Consider the following 24,352-nt stretch of genomic DNA (forward strand, 5'->3'; position numbering starts at 1 on the left):
CGGTTGGGGTGCTGGTCCTGTCCTCGTTGCTCCTCTTTCAGTCCAGCTCTCTGCTGTGGCCCAGGAAGGCAGTGGAGGATTGCCCAAGTGCTTGGGCCCTACACCTACCTGGGAGACCAAGAGGAAGTACCTGGCTTCTGGCTTCAGATCGGCGCAGTGTGCCGGCTGTAGCGGCCATTTGAGGGGGGGTGAACCAATGGAAGGAAGACCTTTCTCTCTCTCTCTCACTGTCTAACTCTGCCTGTCCAAAAAAAAAAAAAAAATAGATCTGGGAATGGAAGGAATTACTAGAGACTGTGGTCATATATGCTATAATATATACTACAGAAAATATGCATATGGGTGAGTATGCATATATACCTTTACATAATCACAAATGAAAATTGTATTCCCCCAAAATAATCTTTATCAGAAAGTACAGATTTTTTTTTTAAAGCATAATATCTCTTCTGGAATCAAAAAACACTTTCATGCTACTTACCATTCTCAAAATATTGTTGTGGACCATTATGAGCACATGGGTCATACATGAAGAATTTTATCCATTAAGCCATTATGTCTCTCTGTGATGGTAGGGCTTTGCCAAAAGAACACCATGGTGCTAGTTTTTCTCCTGTTGCATCTTCTGGTGGAAGAACTGGAGGGAACAACATTCCGGGTCTATTCATGCAAATTTTATTCTTATAAGAATTCTAGAATGCCCTCATTTGGTTTCCTGTCATCTTTGTCTTCGTCTCTTTTGTTTCCCTCTTTCCCATGTTTTGAAAATAGAAGTGAATGGTCAGTTACAGATAAGGAACTGCAAGTCCAAGTAGAGGATGAGAAAAGGAGTAATACTGATTTTACTCTAATGACATAACTGTTTGGAATGCCTGAGATATGTTGGTAGTTTTAGTTACTAATATAAAGAAGAAGAATTCAGAAGAACTTTCTTTGTATTCCTTTTGAAATCCACCTGGAATATTCTTGGGTCCATGGCTTTGTGATAATACTTTGATAACATCCCTTAATCTATAAGCTTCTTATAGGGACTTTGTTTTTATTTTTTTTTCTTTGTTTGTTTTTGTTTAGTATTCATCTATTTGTCACCAGCTTCCCAGGGTAATAACAACTGTAGAGAATTTGTTGAGAAACATTGTCAAGCTCTGATGAAATATTAGACGTGTCTCATCCAAATTTTCAAATTTATAATTTGGATATGGTCCAGCACCTTAGGGCATGAGCAGGTAGAACAGTGGATTGAGACATAGATTCTATTCCATGAGCTTCACTTACATAAAGGAGAGCCCATCGTGCTATTAAAAATAGTAGAGTCCAGTGTCCTTTCTACCTGCATGGAGTAGGAGTCAGCCCTTTCTTATTGATTTTGTATCTTCTCCTGTAGCATAACTTTAAAGACAGGGTTCTACAGGTACAATAAAAATGATTGGACCAAATCATTGCCTAATTTTAAGACTGTAATACTGATGTCAGGTTAAGATCTAGCAGTCAAGCCCCAAGATCCATGGGATTAGTATCCCCCTGTATGCCAAGCTTTCTTCTGACTGTTCTTCACCCCTGCTGGTGCAGCAGGAAAACCTTTCTTTCTGTGCTGTCTGGTCTGCCCTAAATCGCAGTCAATAGCCTAAGGCCTGTTTGCATGTCACAGTGTGTCCCAGACTTCCAATGCAAGTGTTAAGCAACAAGGTCCTGTGAAATTGCCAGCACAGTAGAGCAGCTCCTTGATGATACACTTTGATTTTTTTCTCTATGTATTTCTAAGACAAGTTGTCCTGGGGTGGTCTTGAGTGACTCCTGCCGTACAGCTGTTTGTATTATTTATATTACACTGGACATAAACATCTTTTCAGTACTTCAGAGAAGAGTACACTATTAGTGCTCCAGTTGGGTTTTGTAATCCCAATACCAGTTGGAGGCAGGTGGCAGGGGAGGAGGATGTGGGAGGTGGAAAATGAAACATTAACTGAATTTCGTGACTGCAGATATTTGAGAATGTTTTATTTTTTCCTGTGTTTTTGTGATATATAGTTATTATACAAAATTTCCACATGCATGAGTAATTTATCAGTGTAAGGCTATTCAGAAGGTATTTTTGCATAAACATATTACTGAATAAAATATACATTTTTATAATTTTGTTTTTAAATTAAGATTATTTTTTGTTTTAATCCAGGGAAAAAGAAGAAAAAGTCTGATTAATAGCCTATAGAATTGCTGATAATTCATTAACATCCTTCAGGTGGGGAAGGGATCTTGTAAATTCTCTGAGTAAACCCATGCAGTTAGAAGAGGTAACTGAAACCTAAGTTAGTGGCATTGGGTCCCATGAGTGACAGGAATCCATCCAGCATTCTGGCTTCCTGGCCTTCAGTGCTTTTATGAGACTAAACATAAGAGGACACAGAATTTGTGTCTAACATTTTGTAAACATTGAATGGTTTATGTTGTTAGGGTGAGTGTTTATAGTATACATGAAGAATAAGGAACTCGAGATTCTGGACAGAACTTTCTAAACCTTCCTGAGTGTGACCGTGGGCAAAAAACAGAGCCTCTCTACTTGTTTTCAAAAGGCAAATGATAAAAACCACTGTTGAGGAAGGTTGTAAAGAGTTGAGGACTGAACATAGTTCTAGGCATATAGCAAACATGGCTACTGTTAAAAAATGTAACTTCTATTTTTAGTAACCCAAAATAAAATCTGAAAACTATTTCACCTTATCAGTAGGCTCTTAAATAAATTGTGTTGAGCTAAAGTTGAATTAATGAATGCTTTTATCTCATCACCTATGGAACAGAACTCTGTTTTATCTACTGGACAGACCTAACTTAACACTTAGAAAGAGCTGAAACCTCTTTAATTATAAATGTCATATTCCAAGTTAAATTAATATAACATTCAGGACTAGAATTCATACATTTGCAATTTTATGAAAGACAGCAGGGAATGGTGGAACTTGATATCAGGAGAAAAGTGATGTTTCAATGTGGGCGACTTCTGCCAGTTTGTGGTTTTATGATCTTGAACAAGTTTCTTATTTCTCAACTGCAATTTCTTTGTAATGTAAGGGCAGTCACACCTGCTTTTTAGATTTGCGTGAAGATTAAATGAAGGTGCTCCCTTTCCTCCAGGGCACTGTATTTATAATACATTCATCCCTCCTTACTGTGGGGGATTGGTTCCAGGAGCCTCTGAACACAAAATCTGTGGATGCTCAAGTTCCTTCTGTAAAATGGCTTGGTATTTGCTTGTGACCTGTGCGCATCTTTCCATATCCATCACATCACCTCCAGATTATTTATAATGCCTAATACAATGTAAATTGTTATTGCGTTGTACTGTTTAAGGGATAATGACAAAGGGAAAAGTCTGCACATGTTCAGTACAAACATAATTTTTTCAAATACTTGAAATCCAAGATTGGTTGACTCAGTGAATATTGAAGATGAATTATAGTTATTTTCTGTCTTTCTGCTCTACCACCACACTAATGTTAATAAAAAGTTGGGGATTCTTACAGAGAAAATTGCTCTTGGAAAAGACAGTTTAGAGTCTTGAAAGATTCTTTTGAGGATATGAGGATACATTTCTACTATAAGTGTGTTTTACTCAAAGTTAGTAAAAATCTTTTCCATGGAGCTAGTGCTTATGTAGCACTAGTCAAGATGGGAAATACCTTGCCATTCCCCGTGCTGAAGATCAGAGGTAGTGGTGTGTGGTAATTTGCCATGTTTATTTTTTCATTTTGCATGTTTTAGTACCATGTAAACGTATTCTTAGATCAAATGACAGATGGCATAAATGATAGTATAATGTGGAGGAGAATGGATTTCCAGAAACATATGGCGAGTTCGTTATCGAGTGGGAAGAGAATGACTTCCTTCATATCAATGTTGATTCCCCAAAGTGTCTATGACTCTGTGTTCCCTGGAACCGTGTTGATTACCCAGAAATGATTCAAAGCAGACTTTACTCTTTACAAGCATGCATTTAGCTACCTGTAACTGTTGAAAACAGCCACACAGTGTTATGCTGCGATTTCGCATGTATAATGGCCAAACTACAGAAAACTGTCTATCCCCACACTTGTCTGTACTGGTCAAACCCAGTTAAAAGATTACATTAGTTCTAGCACGGTTCAATAGAGACACTGCCCATCTGGCATGCATCCATATGAGGGGTGAGCAGTGTGAAAAAGGAGTCAGGAAGCCATGTTACATGAAAGAGGGTTGAAGGCTTAGCAAAAAATTTGCTTGAAAAAGAATATAGGGGATGTGTGTCGCCTGCTTCTGAGCATCTGGACTGAGTAAGGAGCCACATGAGACACAAAGAAATTTAAAGCCTTAAAGATGGAGTTAGCATATACATAAATACAAAGAATAGCTGTAGTCAAAATTGAAAATAAATGCACTGTGGAATTTAGAGGAAGGAGAGATTGCATCCAAAGTTATCAAAAAGGCTTTCACAGGAGGTATAGCAGCTATGCTGAATTCTAGACCATGGGAAGGATTGGGATATGCAGAGGTTTCTGGGCAGATATTCCAGGTAGAAGAGCAAATGCAGAGTTTGGAAATGCTTCTCTGTTAAAGCCTGAAAAACATTCAGTAACTTTCCAATATATAGGTTCTTTTTTTTAAAAAAAAAATATTTATTTTATTTATTTGAAAGGCAGAGCCACAGAGAGAGAGGGAGAGACAGAGAGAGAATCTTCCATTTGCTGATTCACTCCCTAAATGGTTGCAATAGCCAAAGTTGGACCAGGCTGAAGCCAGGAGTTCCACATGGGTCTCCCACATAGGTGCAGGTGCCCAACACTTAAACCATCCTCCGCTGGTATCACATGTGGGTGCTTTATCTGCTATGCCACAACACTGGCCCCCAATACATGGATTGTTTTTTAAGAGCTAACTTTGTTACGTTATGTATAACCATATGCTACAACATATTTCATGTAAGTCATCCTAAAAAAGTAAAGTGATGAAATGATTAATTTTCTTTCTTTTCAACCACTAAAGTATAGCTCATTTGACATCTTGTAGGGTCTGATCATTACTCTCGCTAATGTAATGCTGATCATACTGTGATAGAATAATAAAAGTGAAATCTTGCCAGAGCTCAGAAAGTTATGAAATGAAAGTATCATTTTTAATATTTAATAGGCTTTCATTTAGAAGCAAAACATATTTGTTTCGTATTTTTCCGGAAAGCAGAACTAGAATCACTGAATGGTAAAAGCGGATTTGATCTCAACCTGAGAATTCACCACAACTTAAAATTGTCCAACCACAGACAACACATCAGCCCATTAAAACAGGCAGCTTTTCCTTTATTGAAAAGGCTCACAGAGACCTGCTAACCCTGTGTCAATCATGATTACCATCAAATGAATTTCTGAATCCAGGCAGAAGGACTAGCTGTGCTCTCAGGATCTCCCCCAAATGAAGCATTCTGTATCAGAGTCTGCCTGCCTTCCAGACCCCATACAAAGTGGAGTGAAATGCAGGTTCATTTTTCTAGGTCATGGACTGGGCAATATTTCTCAGACATCAGAATCAGAATGCATTCATTTTATTGAAATTCAATTTCAACATTTCATCTTAGGAAGTCAAGAAAGCAGTCTAATTTCAACTGCTTTTACAACTGTTTTTGTGAGTTGTACTGGAAGAAGAGGTGTACTTTTTTAAAAAAACAAAATTCAGATGTTTGGGAGATTATTAAATTACATCAAACTTACTTAGCTATGCCACTTTTATTAGTGGAATTGAATAAATAAAACTAGGATGTTCTTGGCTGCACCAAGCACTTGGACCAATTCATGACAGACATTTGAATAACTATTTTATAGGAATATTTGCCAAATTATATATCATCTTGTGTTCAGTTTCGCATATTATGAATCACATATTAACACTGAGTGAGCTTTAAGTCTCGAAGTGGACTAAGCATTCAGAGATAAGTAAGCTGTCTGCCTTGGTATTTTGGAACTTAAGTAAACTAGTTGTATTTTCTTGATCAGCTAAAGTTATGTGTAGAAGCAGAAATGTGCTCTGTGAGTCTGACATAGTTCTGTTTGTGTTTTCAGCTGCAGTATTGAAGTATGAGAACAACGTTATGAATATCAGGCAATTCAACTGTTCTCCACATCCATACTGGCTTCCAAATTTCATGGATGTTTTCACTTGGTCCCTGCCATTTGTTGGAGAAAAAGGTATGCTGTGTAATCCTGAAATGTTCTTTATTTTAAGACGGCCTAGGAAAGAAGGAAAAGTGAGGTGTCTCTTACCATGTAACACGCAGAAAGAGAAACATTTTGGCTTACCCAGTGAAATTCACAAGTCGTACCATGAAAAAAGTGATTTGAATGTATGCCATTGTGTATCCTTTTAGCAAATACACTTAAAAAATAAGGGAAAATGAAAGAAATGAGTAATATTTGATGGAAGGCATTATACACTTCTAGAAACAGTTCTCTGAAAAATAAGGAAAATGAGTTTTCCCTGGTTTCAAACAATAATATCTACCTTTTTTCTTACCCCATGTACTGTGCTTCCATAGTATTATTTTATTTTACAAATTACTTTTCAAATTAAAAGGTTAGAATAGCCATACTTTCCTTATACAACTGATACTAATAATTATTGCAGGATAGTGCTTAGAGCTATGATATTTTGAAGGCTATAATATATATAACAATAGAGTTCATTAAAAATAGTAGGCATTAGTGTGTAATACATAAAATCAGACAAATTTACATTTAAAATTGTATTTACTTGATCTCCTTTCTATTTAGAAGAATTAGCCTGTTGTCCCTTCCTCTTCATTTCTCTCCTTCTATTGCCCTTCCTTTCTTTTTTATTCTATATACTGAGTTGGACATATTATCGCTAGTCTTGTTCATTAACTGTGCCAGGATAACTCGGGTTGTAATATAAAGTCTTGACTTTTTTTCCATTTCTTTCTCTAGTCACTGAGATGCTGGTAAATGTCCTCAACATCTGCTCAGATGATGAACTAGGGTCAGAAGAAGATGGATTTGATGGTAAGAGGCTTAAGCCTTTGTACTAATGTTGTCTGCCAGGCCATTACTTGGCATCTCATTGCTAACCCTGAAAATAAATTGCTAAGATTCTGATTGTGTTTATATCACAACTTACTATTGAGAATGAAAGATATAATTTTACCTTCTGATTCAGTTTTAAAAAAAGTATAAGAAACTTAAGCCCTGAGTTTCCTGTAAGTTTGAAAACATTGTTGAAGTAGTGAACTATTTTTATAATGATCTTTCAGTACCTCACATTGCAAAGTGACATTATTTGGTCCCTTAATGTAAATATAATGCTTTATTTTTCACCAGTTATTGCAGTTCAGTGGGCTACTTTTATAAGTGTTCTTTAGTGGAGTTGTTCCTGTCTGTTATTTAGATTTTGTTTGATATGTTATACATATTGATATATTGGCATTTATTTAAATCACAGTACTTTTTAATATATATAATAATCAAAAATAAACAGGTTAGGAGGGGATTTTTTAATGTGCTGAGACACTATTTGGTATTTAGTTGCTCTCAAAGAGTATACTTTTTTCTACCAGACACAAAGATCTATGAAGTTAAAATGAAAGGGAAAATTAGTCTTACAAAAGCACCTCAGAATTAATGGAAACTAATTAGAAAACACAACTAGAGAAGGAAAATACAAGAGAAAGCTTCATTTCATAAGCATTTACTAAGTGTTTACAAAATAAGGACACTAAGGATTCCAAGATAAATTAGAGACCTATTTCATGAAGCAAGTGCAGTCTTGTTAGAAACACTGATGTGTAAGTAGATGATATCAGTAAAAATGAGACAAATTACAAAATAAAGGGTGAAGGTGCCAGGGGGAAACTATGTACTGTGGTAAACATTACCATCTTTGCTGTTAATGACTACACTTAGAGAAAGCAAAAAGAGAATGCCACTCTTTCTGAAAGTTAATATCTGAATGACATGATTGAATGTTTTTGTGGACTTAGTACAGGTCATAACTATAAATGCAAAATAGCCAATGCTGCAGGCAAAATAAAGTAAAAATATCCATGTACTCACATAGGTTCTGTATCATTGGATAAATTTAAAGTTTGCAAAGACAGAAATGCCATACTCTTATCATCCATCTGTGGATGCCAAAAATGTTAATCTCATACCAGAAGAGAGTAGACCAGTGGTCACTAGAGACGTAAGAAGTGTATGGTCAGAAGGGATGTGTTAGAGGTGGGTAGCAACACGCAGTTAGATGGGAGGAGTTAGTGCTTGTGTTCTGTACCACAGTCAGATAACTGTGGTCTACCTCAGTCTATGATATATTACAAAATAACTGGGAAAAACTAGTCCAGTGTCTCCCAGTAGATAGAAAACAAAGTGTTTGAGGAAACAGAAATGCTCACTGCCCTAATTTGATTATTGCAATTCTATATTTATATCAGATTATTAATATGTATAAGTGTTAAGTGCCAGTTAAACTTTTAAGTAATTGTTTTAAAAAGTAGAGAAACTCAAAGAATAATACACTTGATCTTAGCCAAAAGGCCGAGAAGCGATTCAATGAATAATAAAAAGATTGAAAGAGCACAATTTATTCTTAACTTGTCAGTTAAACTCCATGTGATGACTCCACCTGTCTTCATCACTTGTCTCAGTATGCTGTTTCTGGGTTGTTTCACTTTGTCAGAGGATGCAAATATGCAGTAGAGGGAAGGAGAGAAAAAATGTAGATTAAAAAATTGTAACTGAGTGAAAATTAACTTGAGTAGTCATAAGAACTACTGACACATTTTTTAAACGTACAGTTCACTTAGTGCTTTATTTAGATTCTAGATGTTTCATGTTTAAAATATTTTATAGTAACAGTCATTGTACATATTTATGGGCTATAATGCAGTACTTCAATACACATATACAGTGTGTACTGATTAAATTGAGGTAGCCAGAACTTCCCTTTCTTTAACATAGCCATAGCTTGCCCAGGTTAACTTTTCCTTGGACAGTCTTATCACTTAGAAGATAATATTTCTATGATGACGGAAACTTTTTTTCCTAAATGAAGAATACCAACCATATGAAATCTGAATCTAGATGTCAATAAACATTTTTCAATAGTTGCCTATATCCCCTTACTCCTTGTTCCTCACCCATCATATGGTCACAAATGATACTCCTGTAACAAAGCATAACAAACTTAGTCAAATTTTATGAGAGGCTTCAGAAATGAAGTCCTGTGGAAAACTGTCTATTTTTATGTGTAGGTTCCATGAAGAATGGACAGCTCTGATTGGTTAGAAAAGCATCATAATTCTAATGGTTATGAAAGGGGATGGGTGAAACCCAGCAAGGCCTGTCTGTCCCAGTTCTTCTTGGCCTCCCTGTGTAGCGTGGCTTTCTCCGGGGCACAGGCAGGACACTTGTAGAATGCAGTTCTTTGCCGGTGAAGGGAGAAGGGAGACAATGTTTTGCCAGCTGTTAGAGTACTGGGGGGAGAGGAGTTCTAGTTCCTATCACCTATATGTAGATCTTCATATGTTTGCAATTTATGTATTATTCCATTCACTCAACAGATATACATTGAGTACCTATCATGTGCCATGTGCTGCAGTCATAATTGCTGACACATTTCGATACTGCTGGCTATTTTTTACTAGTTAAATATTCCCAAGACTGACGTGGTGCTTAATTCCCTTCTTTGTGAGCCTCTTTACCCACCCTTTCCATCACTCACATAAAAGGATGTTCTTTTTTTTTTTTTTTAACTTACTCTGCTTTAAAATAATTAGTTCCAATCAGTGTGCTGTGCTCATCAGCAATTGCTTTTAAGCCCCTTAATTCCAATTTTAGGAGTGCTTGTTCTTTTTGGAAGGATTCTTTCATTCTAAAACAGCATCCTGAAATCTTGTTCGACCACCCTGAACTACTTCGTCAGTCCTGCAGAGAACTCTAATTTTGCTCTCCCGAAATTCAAGGCGGGAGATGGTCAGCAGGACCTAGTTTGCTCCTCCCAGCTGGAGCAGATGGGCCTGTGTCCCTTACTTCTTTTAACTTCATTCAGTAGGCCATTCCTGTCAACCTAAATGTCATTAACTTCTGTCTGTTTCTAAACACCATTACTTCTGTTTAAGTCATTTCCACTAGCTACATTTACAGTAAAAGTTTTTTCAAAATTTTTAAGCAAAATTTGTACACAAGCTAGTAAGAAATGTTTAATGCATAGCGAAAATCCTATGTGCCTGTACATAACTATTGCCAGTTTGGGGAGGCTGTGTAATTCTCAGCAAATCTAGATTTCATTTCCTTGGATTCCAGTTGCTTGGATGTAGCATACTTTATTAACAGGTGGGAACAAGGATCCTTCAAAATGTGTGGAGAAACAATTTAAAGATAAGCTTATTATGATGCAAATAGATCCATACATAAATTTTTCATAATATACTCATTTCCCATGGCCTCTTTCAAGACCACTCTCATGATTTTTTTTCCCTGTTTGAAATTTTTTTGTGTTTGAAATTTATTGGTTGTTTCCCCTAGTCAAATCTAGGAGATACAGTCATCCATTGCTATGCATTGTTGGGGGACGGGGGGTTTGGAAGAGGAGAGAGAGAAGCAAAAGTGAAAAGCAAATATCTCTAAGCTGGGTCAGCCCCTGCCAGCACAGGCTAGCAGTGCAGACCCTGGTTTCCATCAGGGACAGCATATTTCCCAGAAAAAGAGACTAGCGGAACTAAAGAAACTCCATCAACAAAAAAAGGCATCATGTACCTATAAAGATAGATGCTCGTTGGGAAGAAGCTGATATTTGGGGAAGAAATCTTAGATTCTGTTTTTACCCTCTGTAAATAGTTTTTTCCTCTCTAAATAGCTTGAAAATATAAGAATGCTAGATGCATCTCCACTATATTCAAAACACTGTGGAGCCGCATAAAGTGTATAAAGAATGTCCTGAATTTTCTAGCATTTAGTATGATGTCTACCAATGCCAAAATGGATGGGAGTTAAAGAGCATGCTCGGTTTCAATATTAAGGACTTTAGAACCCGAATCAAATGAGTCCTCTTATTTTGTAGCTATGACTTCTAAATGTGATCTTTTAGCTAAGAGCTCATAAATTTTCCCTTTAAAGAAAAAAAGCAAAGAAGTGGAAGTTTTAAGAGTGTTTTTCACATAGTAAGATACTATATAATTCAGAGCAAGCAGTCAGAAGGAGCCCTAGCACTCTTTCAACATGACACAAAAACTATGGATCTCTTCAGAGGTGCTCAAAGAACAATTGCAAAGCTTCCCAGAATGCTTTCTCTGGGAATGCAATTTATTAATAATATATATTGTGATTTCTTTTTACCTTTTTTTTTTTTTTTTGGTAACATAACTTCCAATAGCAGGAAAAAATTCTCACTGCCACCACACCAACACTTGTGCTACAAGCAGCCTGCTGGTGCATCCATCCCTGTCTGCCTCTGTGTCTGCATGTCAGCCTGTTTGCCAGCTGCAGGGGAGGAAGCAGGCATCAGCAGACAGAAAAGGATTTAATAAAGTTCTTCTTTAAGTCGCTGCTTATTCCACGTGGGGCCACCATCTCATGATAAATCAAGCCTTACTCAATACTTTGTTTCAGATCTAATATCCAGCTGAAAATTCAGAGGTATGGTGGTGCCTTTGCCATCCGTAACTCTCTTGTTACTTCACCAGGTTGGCTTCTTAGTAGCAATAGGGCCTGCAGCAAATAGGGGTTCTCCTGGTTTCCTTCAGGATCCCTCAACTCCTCTTTTCCATCTTATGATGGTGTTGGTGATGATAAGGACAGCAGCCAACACTTACGTTATCATTGTATGTGGTTTATGTAAATCAGTATATGATTTGCTGATTCTACCTTTTGGCCAACAAAGTTTGTCAGTTTTAAAGTCTGATTTATTTTACATTTGCTGGGCAGTTTACTGGGCCAATTTATATTATCTCTAATCCTCAGAACAATTTTTTTGACCTGTATATTATTGTTACTCCTGTTCTACACATGCAGTGGTCAAAACTCAGTAAGTCTAATGCCCAGATTTGTAATCTTTTGAAATTTCCACTACCTGAGATTATAATGCTTAATATCTTTCCCTTGGAAGCAGCATGATGCCTGTTTTAAACAAAGCAACACTAATAAGCATGCAACATATTTTAGTTTTTCTGCAAAATATGCTATAGAATGATACAGATTCTGTACTCTTCTTTTTCCTCAAAAGTCAAAGCAAATGAAACAGCTTCGTCCTTTTTTTTTTATTTTTATTTTTTTAAGATTTATTTATTTTATTTGAAAGGCAGTGTTACTGAGAGGAAGTGCAGAGAGAGATCTTCCATCTACTGGTTTGCTCCTCAAATGACGGCAACAGCCAGGGATGGGCCAGGCTGAAGCCAGGGGCCAGGAGCTTCTACTGGGTCTCCCTCCCACTTGGGTGCAGGGACCTAAGGACCTGGGCCATCTTCCGCTGCTTTGTATTCCCAGGCACATTGGCAAGGAGCTGCAACAGAAGCAGAGCAGTCGGGTCTCAGACTGGTACCTGTAAGGGATGTCGGCATCACAGATGGTGGCTTCACTCACCACTCCACAACACCAGCCTCTCATTCTACTTCTGCTTAAACTCAGTTTCCTCCTAGGCGATGTAAATGTCTCATCGCATTTAAAATGCAGGTGTATCTGATCAGATAAAACATTTCTGACTCACACTGGCTTCTGCAGTAGAAAACTACATCTTGATTCTCTGCTAGTTGGCTTCCATCTTACAAATAAAGGAATTTGATAGGTTATGTAGAAAAAGGTTGCTGTTTTAAATTGGCCTTTTAAAAATATATTTTGGGCCAGCGCTGCGGCTCACTAGGCTAATCCTCCACCTGTGGTGCTGGCACCCCGGGTTCTAGTCCCAGTTGGGGCACCGGTTCTGTCCCAGTTGCTCCTCTTCCACTACAGCTCTCTGCTGTGGCCCGGGAGGGCAGTGGAGAATGGCCTAAGTCCTTGGGCCCTGCGCCCGCATGGGAGACCAGGAGGAAGCACCTGGCTCCTGGCTTCAGATCAGCGCAGCACGCCAGCCGTAGCGGCCATTTAGGGGATGAACCAACGGAAGGAAGACCTTTCTCTCTGTCTCTCTCTCTCACTAACTCTGCCTGTATATATATATATATATATATATATATATATATATATATATATAAAACACAATTATGAAACTTCTGTTAATTTGTAAACTACAGAGGCAGTTAAATGCCAAAGAATGTGTTTTGCTGATCTACTTTATATGTACTGGGATCTTTATTTCCTGTATCCAGTTATGACTTTGGATGGTAGAGAATCTGGTTTCAATTGAGTGTTATTCACCCGAGCATTTTAGAGAAGAAAGAAATCCAAGTAATATGAATCTCATTTGCTAGTTAATCCTCATTAATGAAGAAGACTCATTTTAGACCAGGGATTAGTAAGTGATCCCAAAGTAAGGGGGTGCAAGGCAGGGAAAGCTGACAGTAATCAAGCCGTCCCATCACAAAGCTCTCTTTCTTGTTCATTATTTTAATAAGGAAGACAAGGGTAATACTAAGCATTAGAAACCTAATGACAGACAGTTTCATGAGTTAAGATTTTTTTTTCATTTGAGATTTCTTTTAAGCACTAAAAGAGACTATGAGATCACATATATATATATATATATATATATGAATTATGTTTGAGAATATGATGTGAAAAATCTTGCTAACAAGAAAGAATTGAGAACAGGAAACCAAAATCCTATAGAATAAGAAAGACAAGAAAAAAATAGTAAAACTAAAACATTTCAAGCCAAATATAGTTTCAAGCTACACTGGAAAGACTTAATATTGAATTAGAATTTATGTCTCTGCTTTCAACTAAAGAGCAAACCACATGGAGAACTCTTATCCTTTACTCAAATTTTTGCCTTATCCCAATGTTAACCACAAGCAAGTCACTGAATATGAGATCAGAGCAGATTTTTACATGCCTCTACAAAACATCTAAATTGTTACAAGAAAATTATCTCCCATGGTCTGCTTTGAATTATTAGATAATCCTTTATATCTAATATCACAGGTTCCAGAGTGTCTCCCTACTTGTTTTTGGTCTAGCTTTCAAAAATCACATGGAACTTCTTAAATTGCAAAGCTGAAAATTAGTAGGACAAACATGGATGTTACTGGTCCTTGAGAAGCACCTCTGTAAGGCTTTGGTTATGTTATTTTCTGTCAAAACATATATTTATTTGCCTTCCCCCCCCCCAAAAAAAAAGGCACTTGATACTAATAAACAACTCCTTTGCAGAAATACTTTGGGAGTCCTACAGGTAAAGGGATTACACACAAAATCAAGTAATTATTTTCAGCAAAGATTCATAGCATCTAAATGTGATCCGTGCATTAAAAACCTAAATGGGGTCAGTAAATTAAGCCTGAAGAAATCCATCTTAGACGTCCCTTTTGTTTCGTGGCAGAATGTCTACTAAGAACTTAGCTTAGAGCTCTTCTGTGGCTGTCATGATTGTACTTTTGAGAACTCATTTGAGAACTCATGTATTTCAGGTTTTCCCAATCTGAAGTAGCAAAGCTGTCTGCCTTGTAATAATTAACAGGTTTTTTTTTTTGGGGGGGGGTAATATTGTTTTCATATAAAAGTATAAAATTGAGACACAGAACTAAAGTGCCCTGAGAACCAATGGCATTACAACTCTTGTTCTCTGTTCACTGATGCATAAACTTGAAGTCAGTCAGCAGAGGAGAAACAAAGGCAAGATCTGAGAAGCAGCAAACATGTTTCTCAAGCTCAGAAAGATGAAAATGAACAAAGCTTGGGGCTGACATTGTGGAGTAGCAGGCAAAGCCTCCACCTGTGACGTGGGCATCCCATATATGGTTGCCAGTTCAACTCCTAGCTGCTCCACCTTGATCCAGCTCCCTGCTAATGGCCTGGGAAAGCAGTGGAAGATGGCCCAGGTCCTTGGGCCCCTGCACCTATATAGGAAACCCAGAAGAAGCTCCTGGCTCCTGACTTCACACTAGCCCTCCTATCTTTTGCAGCCATTTGGGGAGTGAACCAGTGGATGGAAGATCTTTCTTTCGCTCACTCTTGCTCTCACTCCCCCTCTCCCTCCCTCCCTCTCTGTAACTCTGACTTTTAAATAAAACCTTAAAAAAAAATGCACAAAGCAAGATAGGGATCTAATTTAGGAACCTAGGAAAGTACTTTGAGGTTGAAGTGACTAGATCAGAATAAAGGTAGTGGAAAGAGAAAAAGGAGATACTCAGAAGAGGCTTCCAAGCATTGCAACTGTGGGCTCCACAGGAATTTGACAAGATAGCATTTACAGAAAAACTTAAAAGTTTCTAGAGAATGGTGACATCTGTTACAGACATGCATTTGAGTTAAACTGACCCACACAACTCTGGAAATGCCCGACTTGGCATTAAATCATAATAGAATCTAAGAGTGAAGTGGGTCTCTGACATTGGTGATGTGGAAGGAATTAAAAACACTGAGGAGTGATCCTTAAAATTTGCCCCTCCTGATGAAGCTGGAGAAGAAAGACAACCAAGTGAAGTGGATGCAGAAGTGAACAGGGAGCGAGCTCAAGAGTCAGGCCTGTGTATTAATGCAGGCAGCTACTTACAGATTATTTACACTCAGTGCAGGAAAACTAATGTGAGACATGAGTCTGACGAGAGAAAGAAATGACTCTGGGTATCATGTCAGATTATTGAAAAGAGGCAAAAAAATATTTTATTTTATTTTTATAGTAACCAAATCACTGAAATAGAGCAAAAACATAAAACTGAAGATTACCTCAATTTTAATATAGTATATTTTGAATTTGTTTCTTCCATTAGAGTTTTTTTTTGTTTGTTTATTATAAGCAAATATTCACAGGCTGTCTTTTTCTCTATATTCTGTGTAGTGAAGAAGACACAAAATTCTGTGATTCTACACTTCGTTGAGCTTAGGAACAAGAATTATTCCAAGTTTAAACACAGTAGTCACAGGATTTAGAATGTTGGGGAAGGGATTATGAGTTGGGATAAAATATTTGATAATAAAAGAAGAACATAGAGAACATCTTTCTTGTCCTCTTCTATTTCCAGAAAGGCAAAGGAAAAAATGATTTTTATTTTGGCCAAGTGAGAAATCCATATAATTTGCAGAGGAAAGTGGATGCAAAGAAGGATATCAGTTTAACAACTTCAAATTCTCATAGCTTTTTATCATAACTGAATTTGCATGCTATAATTAGAGAAGGCAGAAAAAAGATGTATGTAAAAAGAATAGTTAATATTTTCTGAAAGATTTCTTAAGTTGTTCTCAGCCTTTCATTATCTTCTCAGTTTATTATTTTTTCCAGTTGCTGAATATTTTAGTGTTCAATTTAAATCATTTTTGCTAGTCAATGTACTGTTTCTACTTGCTCCTTTTATGACAAAGGTAGCCACATTTTTTCACTATGCTCATACTTTAAAAAGGAAATAAATCATTATATGCAGCATGCCATCGAAACTGAAGCATGCATACATCAGTGCTTACGGGGTACTGGAATACAATTGCCATCATATTTATGGCAACTGATATATTGGCGCCTTCACTACCAAACATAATACCTAGTTAAGCCATCATATATTTTGATCAATCTAGCTGAGTAACATTTGTTTGTTTGTTTTTTAAAAATTGATTTATTTCTTTATTTGAAAGGCAGAGTTAGAGAGAGGCAGAGGCAGAGAAAGAGAGGTCTTCCATCCATTGGTTCACTCCCCAAATGGCTGCAATGGCCGGAGCTGGACTGATCTGAAGCCAGGAGCCAGGAGCTTCTTCTGGTTCTCCCATGCGAGTGCAGGGGCTCAAGAACTTGGGCCATCTTGTACTGCTTCCCCAGGCCATAGCAAAGAGCTGGATTGGAAGTGGAGCAGCTGGGACTTGAACCAGCATCCATATGGGATGCCAGCACTGCAAGCTGGGGCTTTACCCACTGCAGCACAGCACTGGCCCCAGCATTTGGTTTTAACAGTTAAAATCCTAAGTTAACTGATGCAGTGAGACAGGTATCAAAATACTGCTCTCTGTTTGTATCATACTACCATGACTGCAAGGTCGAGGTAATTGGCATATGAAATTCTTCACAGAAGGAAACACAGTGGGCAAAGTCAGCTTGCTGAAAACTGATAGCACAAGAAAATAAGCTATATTCTCCTTTTTCTCACAGAGCTTTCATGATTTTGTATGAATGCTGAAGCATTTCATTAGACTAGGTTCTCAGAAGATTGTGCTTTTATGAGAATAATTACTAACTGATTGGATAACTACAGAATAGTTTTTTGAGGCCAATGCCTATAAAACATTCTCTTTTATTGTAATTGATCTCTGGTTGCAGATTTAAAGAATAGACTAAGAATCTTAATAAATGCTCAGAAAATTTAAATCTTACAAGTATTTTTCTATGACAGTTTTCACTCTTCCAAAATATTTTATTTTTTCATCTTTATTCTTAGTTCATGAGAAGCTATAAAACTGTTCTCCCATTTTTTTCCCCTTAGAACTCAGTAGAAATAGAAGTTTCAGTTATGTTTGGTCAGCTCATCTTTCTGGGGTGGTCCATTTTGTTTGGAAAGCACAGTCAGCAGCGTCCAAGCTGCTGGTCCCCTCCGCTGGTGAGTTTGGCATCAACCCTGGGCTCCAGCCTTTTGCCTCAGAGCCACAAATGACAAATGAAACCCTATCCCAGGGCAGCTTGATACCAAGAGCATACATTCATTTTTTTAGTTTACAGGGAAAACTGTAACCCTGAGAAGAATTGGCTATTCATGACTGCACAAAGCATTTTCTTCTTAGTACCAATAGGCAGTTTTGAGTATTTACCATTTGCCAAAACTCAGTACCTGGCTCATGTGTTTGTTGAATGTTGAAAATTAATGATCACATTGCTTATTTAGTTCTTCCACCTAACTGTGAAGCTTATCAGCCAGCCTGCTGCTGTAATGAACCTTGGGTGTAGAATGTCATTTGCCAGGCAATGATCCTACTACTGTTTCTGTTCCTTAGAACTGTCCTCTGTAACACAGAGGCTAGGAGTACTCTCTTCATGTGGTGGTTTTGAGGATTATAAGAAATAATGCAAATAAAGCCCTTTGAATATTCCTCACTTTATACATAAGGAGGTGAGCTTTAAAGAGGCTTATAGTAACTTGTCCAACACAGCACAGCTCAAAGATTGAGGAGCTGCACCACAAACACAGGGTTTTGTTTTTTTGTTGTTGTTGTTTTTGTTTTGTTTTTGACAGGCAGAGTGGACAGTGAGAGAGAGAGACAGAGAGAAAGGTCTTCCTTTGCCGTTGGTTCACCCTCCAATGGCCGCCGCAGTTGGCGCGCTGCGGCTGGCGCACTGCGCTGATCTGATGGCAGGAGCCAGGTGCCTATCCTGGTCTCCCATGGGGTGCAGGGCCCAAGCACTTGGGACATCCTCCACTGCACTCCCTGGCCACAGCAGAGAGCTGGCCTGGAAGAGGGGCAGCCGGGACAGAACCGGCGCCCCGACCGGGACTAGAACCCGGTGTGCCGGCGCCACAAGGCGGAGGATTAGCCTAGTGAGCCGCGTAAGTGAGCCGGGTAAGATAGTAAGTTATTTAGGTGATGTTAATGTCTCAATACCTTGGATCTAGTCCGTATTTTCAACACGTGCTTATTGTATTCATTGGCTAGAACCTAATGCTCATTTCCCTAATTCTCCTTTTTGGGCCAAACCCTACCGCATCTCCCGAGAAGTGACAAACACCCTGTCTCAATGGTGAACAGCAACAGCAGAGCTCACAGGAACTTAGTTTCAGATAAACTCACTCCATACCAGCTCCTAGACATTCTCCACTGTCAGGGGAGGAATTCCCTTACTTCCTTTAGCCTGCTTTCCATTGTGCTATCATATGGTATTCAGTTACCTTTCTATCTGGATATAACACGTGGTAGTATTAAACATACTATTTGACTATGTTTTCTATACTTTCCCCAAACTCTTTATATATTTCTGAATAAAGCATTTAAATATCAGTCTAGTATTTTATAAATGTGTAAATCCTAAGGGTCCTGAATTAAGTTCTTACCTGATTGCATTCTCACAACACTTAGCATGCTCCTTACTGAGCACTGTTTTAACTATTCTATCCCCATCTTTATCCAGAGACATTCTTCATAGGAAAGTTACCCAGACATTATAATTGCTTCCCTCTCTGATAATAAACCAACATTATTAACTTGACAATTATTATTTATTTCCATTTTCTTTTTATTTTCTGTTTGTTTCAGTCATGGTAAATGGATTAATTGAGGTAGGATATTACATGCTGTTAGTTTCTCCTTTAGGTAAACATAAATACATTGAAATGTCCTTTTTAAGGCATGCACAGAATATATGATCATTTCTTAGAAAAACAGTGGGAGGTTCCTAATCTACGAATTCTCTAATTTTCACCGCAGTTAGAGTTACGCTGTAGGTCAATTTCGTTATGCTCTATGGAGGAGTCATTGAACAGATGGAGCACAGCATCTCAGGGAACAAAAGTGAAAGGGACTCACATTAGAATTTGTGAATGAAAGTAACTTTTAAGTAAGTAGAAAATAACCAAATAATCACAGTAATTGGACATCTGGGAGCGGTAATCTGTACATTTTGAAGACTTCCTGTCCAAAGAATTCAGTTATCAAGAGAAGTGAGAAAAAACAGTCTAGGCTCTACCAACTTCCCTTAAAATCCTTTACTCAAAATAGGCATTTTATTTTAAAAGCTTGTATTTTAAAGGACCTTCAGTGGCTTTCAAAGTGAAATATAAGACTGAATAGCTTTATGCCAAATATCACACCATTGCAGGCGCTCTTATAAGCTGAGTTAAAAAACATATGGAAGAAATTCAGAATATGTGGTTTGGAGTGAGTGGCTATTAAGTCTGAATTTTATAACCTTTTGCTGAGTAATATAGTAGAATTAGAATCCAAATTAGGTCGGTTTTCTAAATATTTTAGGCTTTAATCTTGAATTTTTACAGTAATTTTTTTCACTTGTTGTCCTAAAGGTGGTTTTTCTCTAGCTAAAAGAGTAAGCTACATAAGCATATGAACAGCTCCTTTGTGAAAAGCAAAGCCCAATAGTCCCTGTGGATTAGATCTCATGCAGCATTCCCAAGTTCATTGTCCAGTTCTGACAACTCTAGCAACTAAGTAATCTCATTCTTTTTTTTCTATTTAAATGAAACATTGATTGATTGATTTAAAAGGGAGAAAGGGAGAGAAAGGGACAGATCTATCTACTGGTTCACCCCGGAAATGGCCATAACAACTGGGTCCATGCCAGGCCAAAGCCAGAAGCCAGGAATTCCATCCTGTATTCCCATATAGGTGACTAGGACCCAAGTACTTGGGCTATGATCTGTTTCCTTCCCAGGTATATTTCCAGGAAGCTGGATCAGAACTGCCTGGTGTTGCACTCAACCCCAGTGGGCACTCTGTACCCCCAGTCATCTAATTCTTGACAATGTAGGAATCTTCAGACTGAAGCATTTGTGTGCTGGGGTTCCTCAGAGATGTTTCAGGGGAGTTTACAGGCAGTTCTTTCTTACGTCTTGGGACTTCATGTGTCCTCTTATTTATTTTCAATATTCCTGAGACCTGGGACATGGAGGTAAGAGGAGCCACAATACAGCTCATCTTTCCCCATCTCCTCTTTCTCAGCTGCACTAATCTGATTCTAAGAGAGGCATGGATCTCCCTAGGCATGACCACCATATACATTACCTTGAACATTACCATGAAAACCTCTGGTATACTACGAACAGACCTTGTAAAAGTTTCATATCTAGGAGCTGGCATTGTGGCCTAGCAGGTTAAGCCCTTGCCTGGGATGCTGACATCCCATACAGGCACTGGTTTGTGTCCCGGCTGTTCTACTTCCTGTCCAACTTCCTGCTAATGGCTGGGAAAAGCAAAGGAAGATGGTCCAAGTACTTGGGTCCTTGCTACCTACGAAAAAGACCCAGATAAAGCTCCTGGCACTGGCCATTGCAGCCATTTGGGGAGTGAACCAGCAGATGGAAGACCTCTCCCCGCTCCCTTCCTTCCCTCTTTATATCTCACTCTCTCTCTGTCTCTATAACCCTGAATTTCAAAATAAATAAATAAAATCTTTTAAAAAGAAGTAAAAAAAAAAAGTATACCCGTTCTTTTCATTAAGAGGTACATTATGATAAATTTTTTATTTTAATACTCATAAACATTTTTATGTATTTGTGCTACCTAGCTCAACTGTAAACTAACAATAATTGTGATATTTATTCCAAATGAGTTTTTTAATCCATAGAACCTATTGTTTCAGGGAAATTTTAAAAATATATTTAACTTAAATGTCTGACCATATATTGTTATAGGAAAGTATAATGTAGTTACAAAAATGTTCTGAAGTTCAAATATATAATGAGAGTAAAAGTTTGAAGAGATTGAAATGGAAGTAATATTTCAGAAAAAGGAAAAATATGAAGATTTCTAAATGAATATCTTCTTTCCAGATTTTTTTAAATGGATGAGAATCATAGTAATATGATATTTCTATGCCATTGGTTATTAATATGGCCATTTCTTTTTATAAGGACAATAATTGCATATTACGTTCTCTACAACTATTAAAACTTGAAAGTAGAAATAGCATTCTTTCAGGAATAATCTTTTGTAACAATATGAATAAAACTCATGCTTAACCAATGCTTATGATGTCATTCCACAATCCAAGAGTCAAGTGCCTAGTGGTGAAGGAAAATGTAGGGAAGCAGTTGTCACAACTCAGCCAGGGGCAACACTGGGCTGTGTCTAAATAAATTGTGGGTGGCATCCCTTGGTTGGCATATAGAAGCCCAAGGTTTGATATTGTTAAATCAGGTCAAGAAAAAAAGGCAAGGAATATAAGAATTAGGGAACATAGCACATAATTTACATCAAATTTGAGGCATGTATTCTCCCAGACAGACTATACCTTCATGATTTTCCTCGTCATCTATATAAAAGTTTTAAAGACTAGTTATGCAAGGTATTTAGAGGCATTTAAAGTTGTATTCTGTCTTTTGCATTATGTCTTACATTCAGAGGTATTGATTTTAGATGGAAACAAAATCCATTTTTGTCTTTAATAAAGCATAACAGAATATATATTGCTTCATTCCATCAGTAGCCTTTATGCAAATTTAATAATTGCTGTGATTGCAAAAAAAAAAAAAACCTGAAGAAGCATCTGAATTCTACTTAATAATAGTGATCCATGATAAAATTTTACTTTGAAGTAGAATAGATTCCCATAGGGAGAAGTTTGTTAACTTTTAAGAAATTCGGTAAAATACTCAAGGGTTAAACACTTATTATTTTCTCAGAATTTGCATTGCAAGTTTATAAAGAAATGTGTAGTCTGCCAGCAAAATATACTTTGTAAGTTATAGCCTATAAGTATATATGCTGTGGATATATGTGTGTTAGTTAAAAGCTCTTTGAAGAAAGAAGCCTATAAATAGCAAGACTTGAGGTCAATATAGTAATGAAGTAGAAAAATTCTGCCAGTTTTTCCATTAAAACAAAAAAATAACTTTTAAAAAGCTGTTTCATATTCTACTATGAAAATATTCCTATTTTATATTTAAGTATAAAGTTTTATATAGTGTCGTCTTCATTTCTTTCAGTTATAAAAGTATGTTGAAACTAATTGAAATATGTTGAACTGTATTCGTAAAATAAAACCCTACCAGTGCAGTGTTCCCCTGGAGCCAGTTAGTGAGGGCAATAGGCAGAATGTCACTGCAGAGAGAACTTTCCCCATGGCTGCCCTCTGCAAGCCCATGCAGCCACCATGTCACGTGAAGGAAGTGCTGGATGATATGGAGGCCTTCTTCCCAAAGCCTCTCTCTCTCTTTTCCCTCTGAAATAAGTTTCCCCCATCTACGGTGCCATTTGTTGACATTTTAGTATAAAGTGTTTTAGATTAATAAAATTTAAAGAACTGTATATGCAGTACCCATGTACTCATCCCTTTCTACAACTCTTATTTATCTATAAGTCTTCTCTATCATTTATCTGCCCCTCTACCCTTCTATCAATCTGACTTTCTCAAGTATTATTTGGTTTCTTTGTTTTGTTGGTGTCTAGTGAAATAAACTCTTTTTCATCTCGTTGCACAAATGCTAATGTCTAAACTTGTTTGCATGTACAGCTGTGCTAAAGCTTCAGATGTTTCCTCCTTTCCTCTCCGCCCAAACTACCCAAGTTCCCTTGAAAGCGGACTTCTCACCCATTATCTGAACATGCCTCCACACGATTGAAAATCCTATATGAGAATGATCATTTTCTCTACTCCTTGACAATTATTTGTCCTTCACAATCATCGATTTTTCAGTGAATATTTTTCTTGTGCCTGCAAGCCTTAGCACCTTCATCCAGTGGCATACTTTTAAATGTTTAACAACCAGTCCTTTGGGGGAAAAGTACTAATTTATAGCACTTGCCAATTTTCCCGCTATAAAGTTTATCCTCAGCATTCATCTCCAGCTAGCACACTGAAGTTGCTAAGTTTAGAGTTAAAAAGAGGTGCACTCAGTACACCTGGCCACCTGACAGAAGACAGCAAACCACTGCTCTTTGCACTGTAGTATTTGTCACAGTGTCTTGTAGTCACATGATCTTAGTTGTTACCTGTTACTATAATGAAGTACCTCTGGCTGATACTGTATGAAGAAAAGAGGATTGTTTAGCTCACTGTTTTGGAGGCTGAAAGTCTAACCAGCATAGTGCTGGCCCTGGAGAGAGCCCCCCACCGTTGTGTCTATGACATGGAAAGACAACAGTTCCGGGGTCAGGCTTGCCTTTTTTAACAGCCCTCTCACAAGAGCTAGGCAGGGTCCCCTGGGAGCCGAATCAGTTCTTCCTAGCACAGCACCCTCACAGACCTCCCACTATGCCCCACCTCTTAAAAGTCCCGCTATCTTTTAAAATCATCACACTGAGAACTTGCTTCTAACTCATGAACCCTTGAGGAACAAACTCAAACCGTATCCAAACCATACCATAGATGATGTCTTCAAGCAGAGGCCATGCCTTGTTCATGTATCTGCTGCTAGCACGTGGAGAATCCTACGGCATAGGATTCACAGGCCTGCTTGGTGAATGAGTAAATGCATGTACTAATTGCTTTGGATTGTATTAATTGTATTCTACAGAGTACTCTATGCATACTTCTAATTCAGTTAAGAATGAGGATCGGCAGTGGTGACTGTGAACCAAAAGACAGAGCCAGC

The 24,352-nt window shown here is 37.7% G+C and overlaps 1 protein-coding gene and 1 pseudogene across 1 annotated transcript in view; one reads left to right on the top strand and one right to left on the bottom strand.

The window, feature by feature from the left end:
* PPP3CA (protein phosphatase 3 catalytic subunit alpha) overlaps positions 1-24,352 on the top strand; it is a 325,310-nt gene that overhangs the window by 277,814 nt on the left and 23,144 nt on the right. Inside the window, exons 9-10 of the mRNA XM_062199820.1 lie at positions 6,081-6,206; positions 6,963-7,037. Of these exons, the coding sequence (XP_062055804.1) occupies positions 6,081-6,206; positions 6,963-7,037 (201 nt within the window). The remainder of the gene's footprint in view (positions 1-6,080; positions 6,207-6,962; positions 7,038-24,352) is intronic.
* LOC133766170 (U2 spliceosomal RNA) lies at positions 8,477-8,576 on the bottom strand (annotated as a pseudogene).

Source organism: Lepus europaeus, chromosome 8 (assembly GCF_033115175.1).
Source record: "Lepus europaeus isolate LE1 chromosome 8, mLepTim1.pri, whole genome shotgun sequence".
NCBI classification, from domain to species: domain Eukaryota; kingdom Metazoa; phylum Chordata; class Mammalia; order Lagomorpha; family Leporidae; genus Lepus; species Lepus europaeus.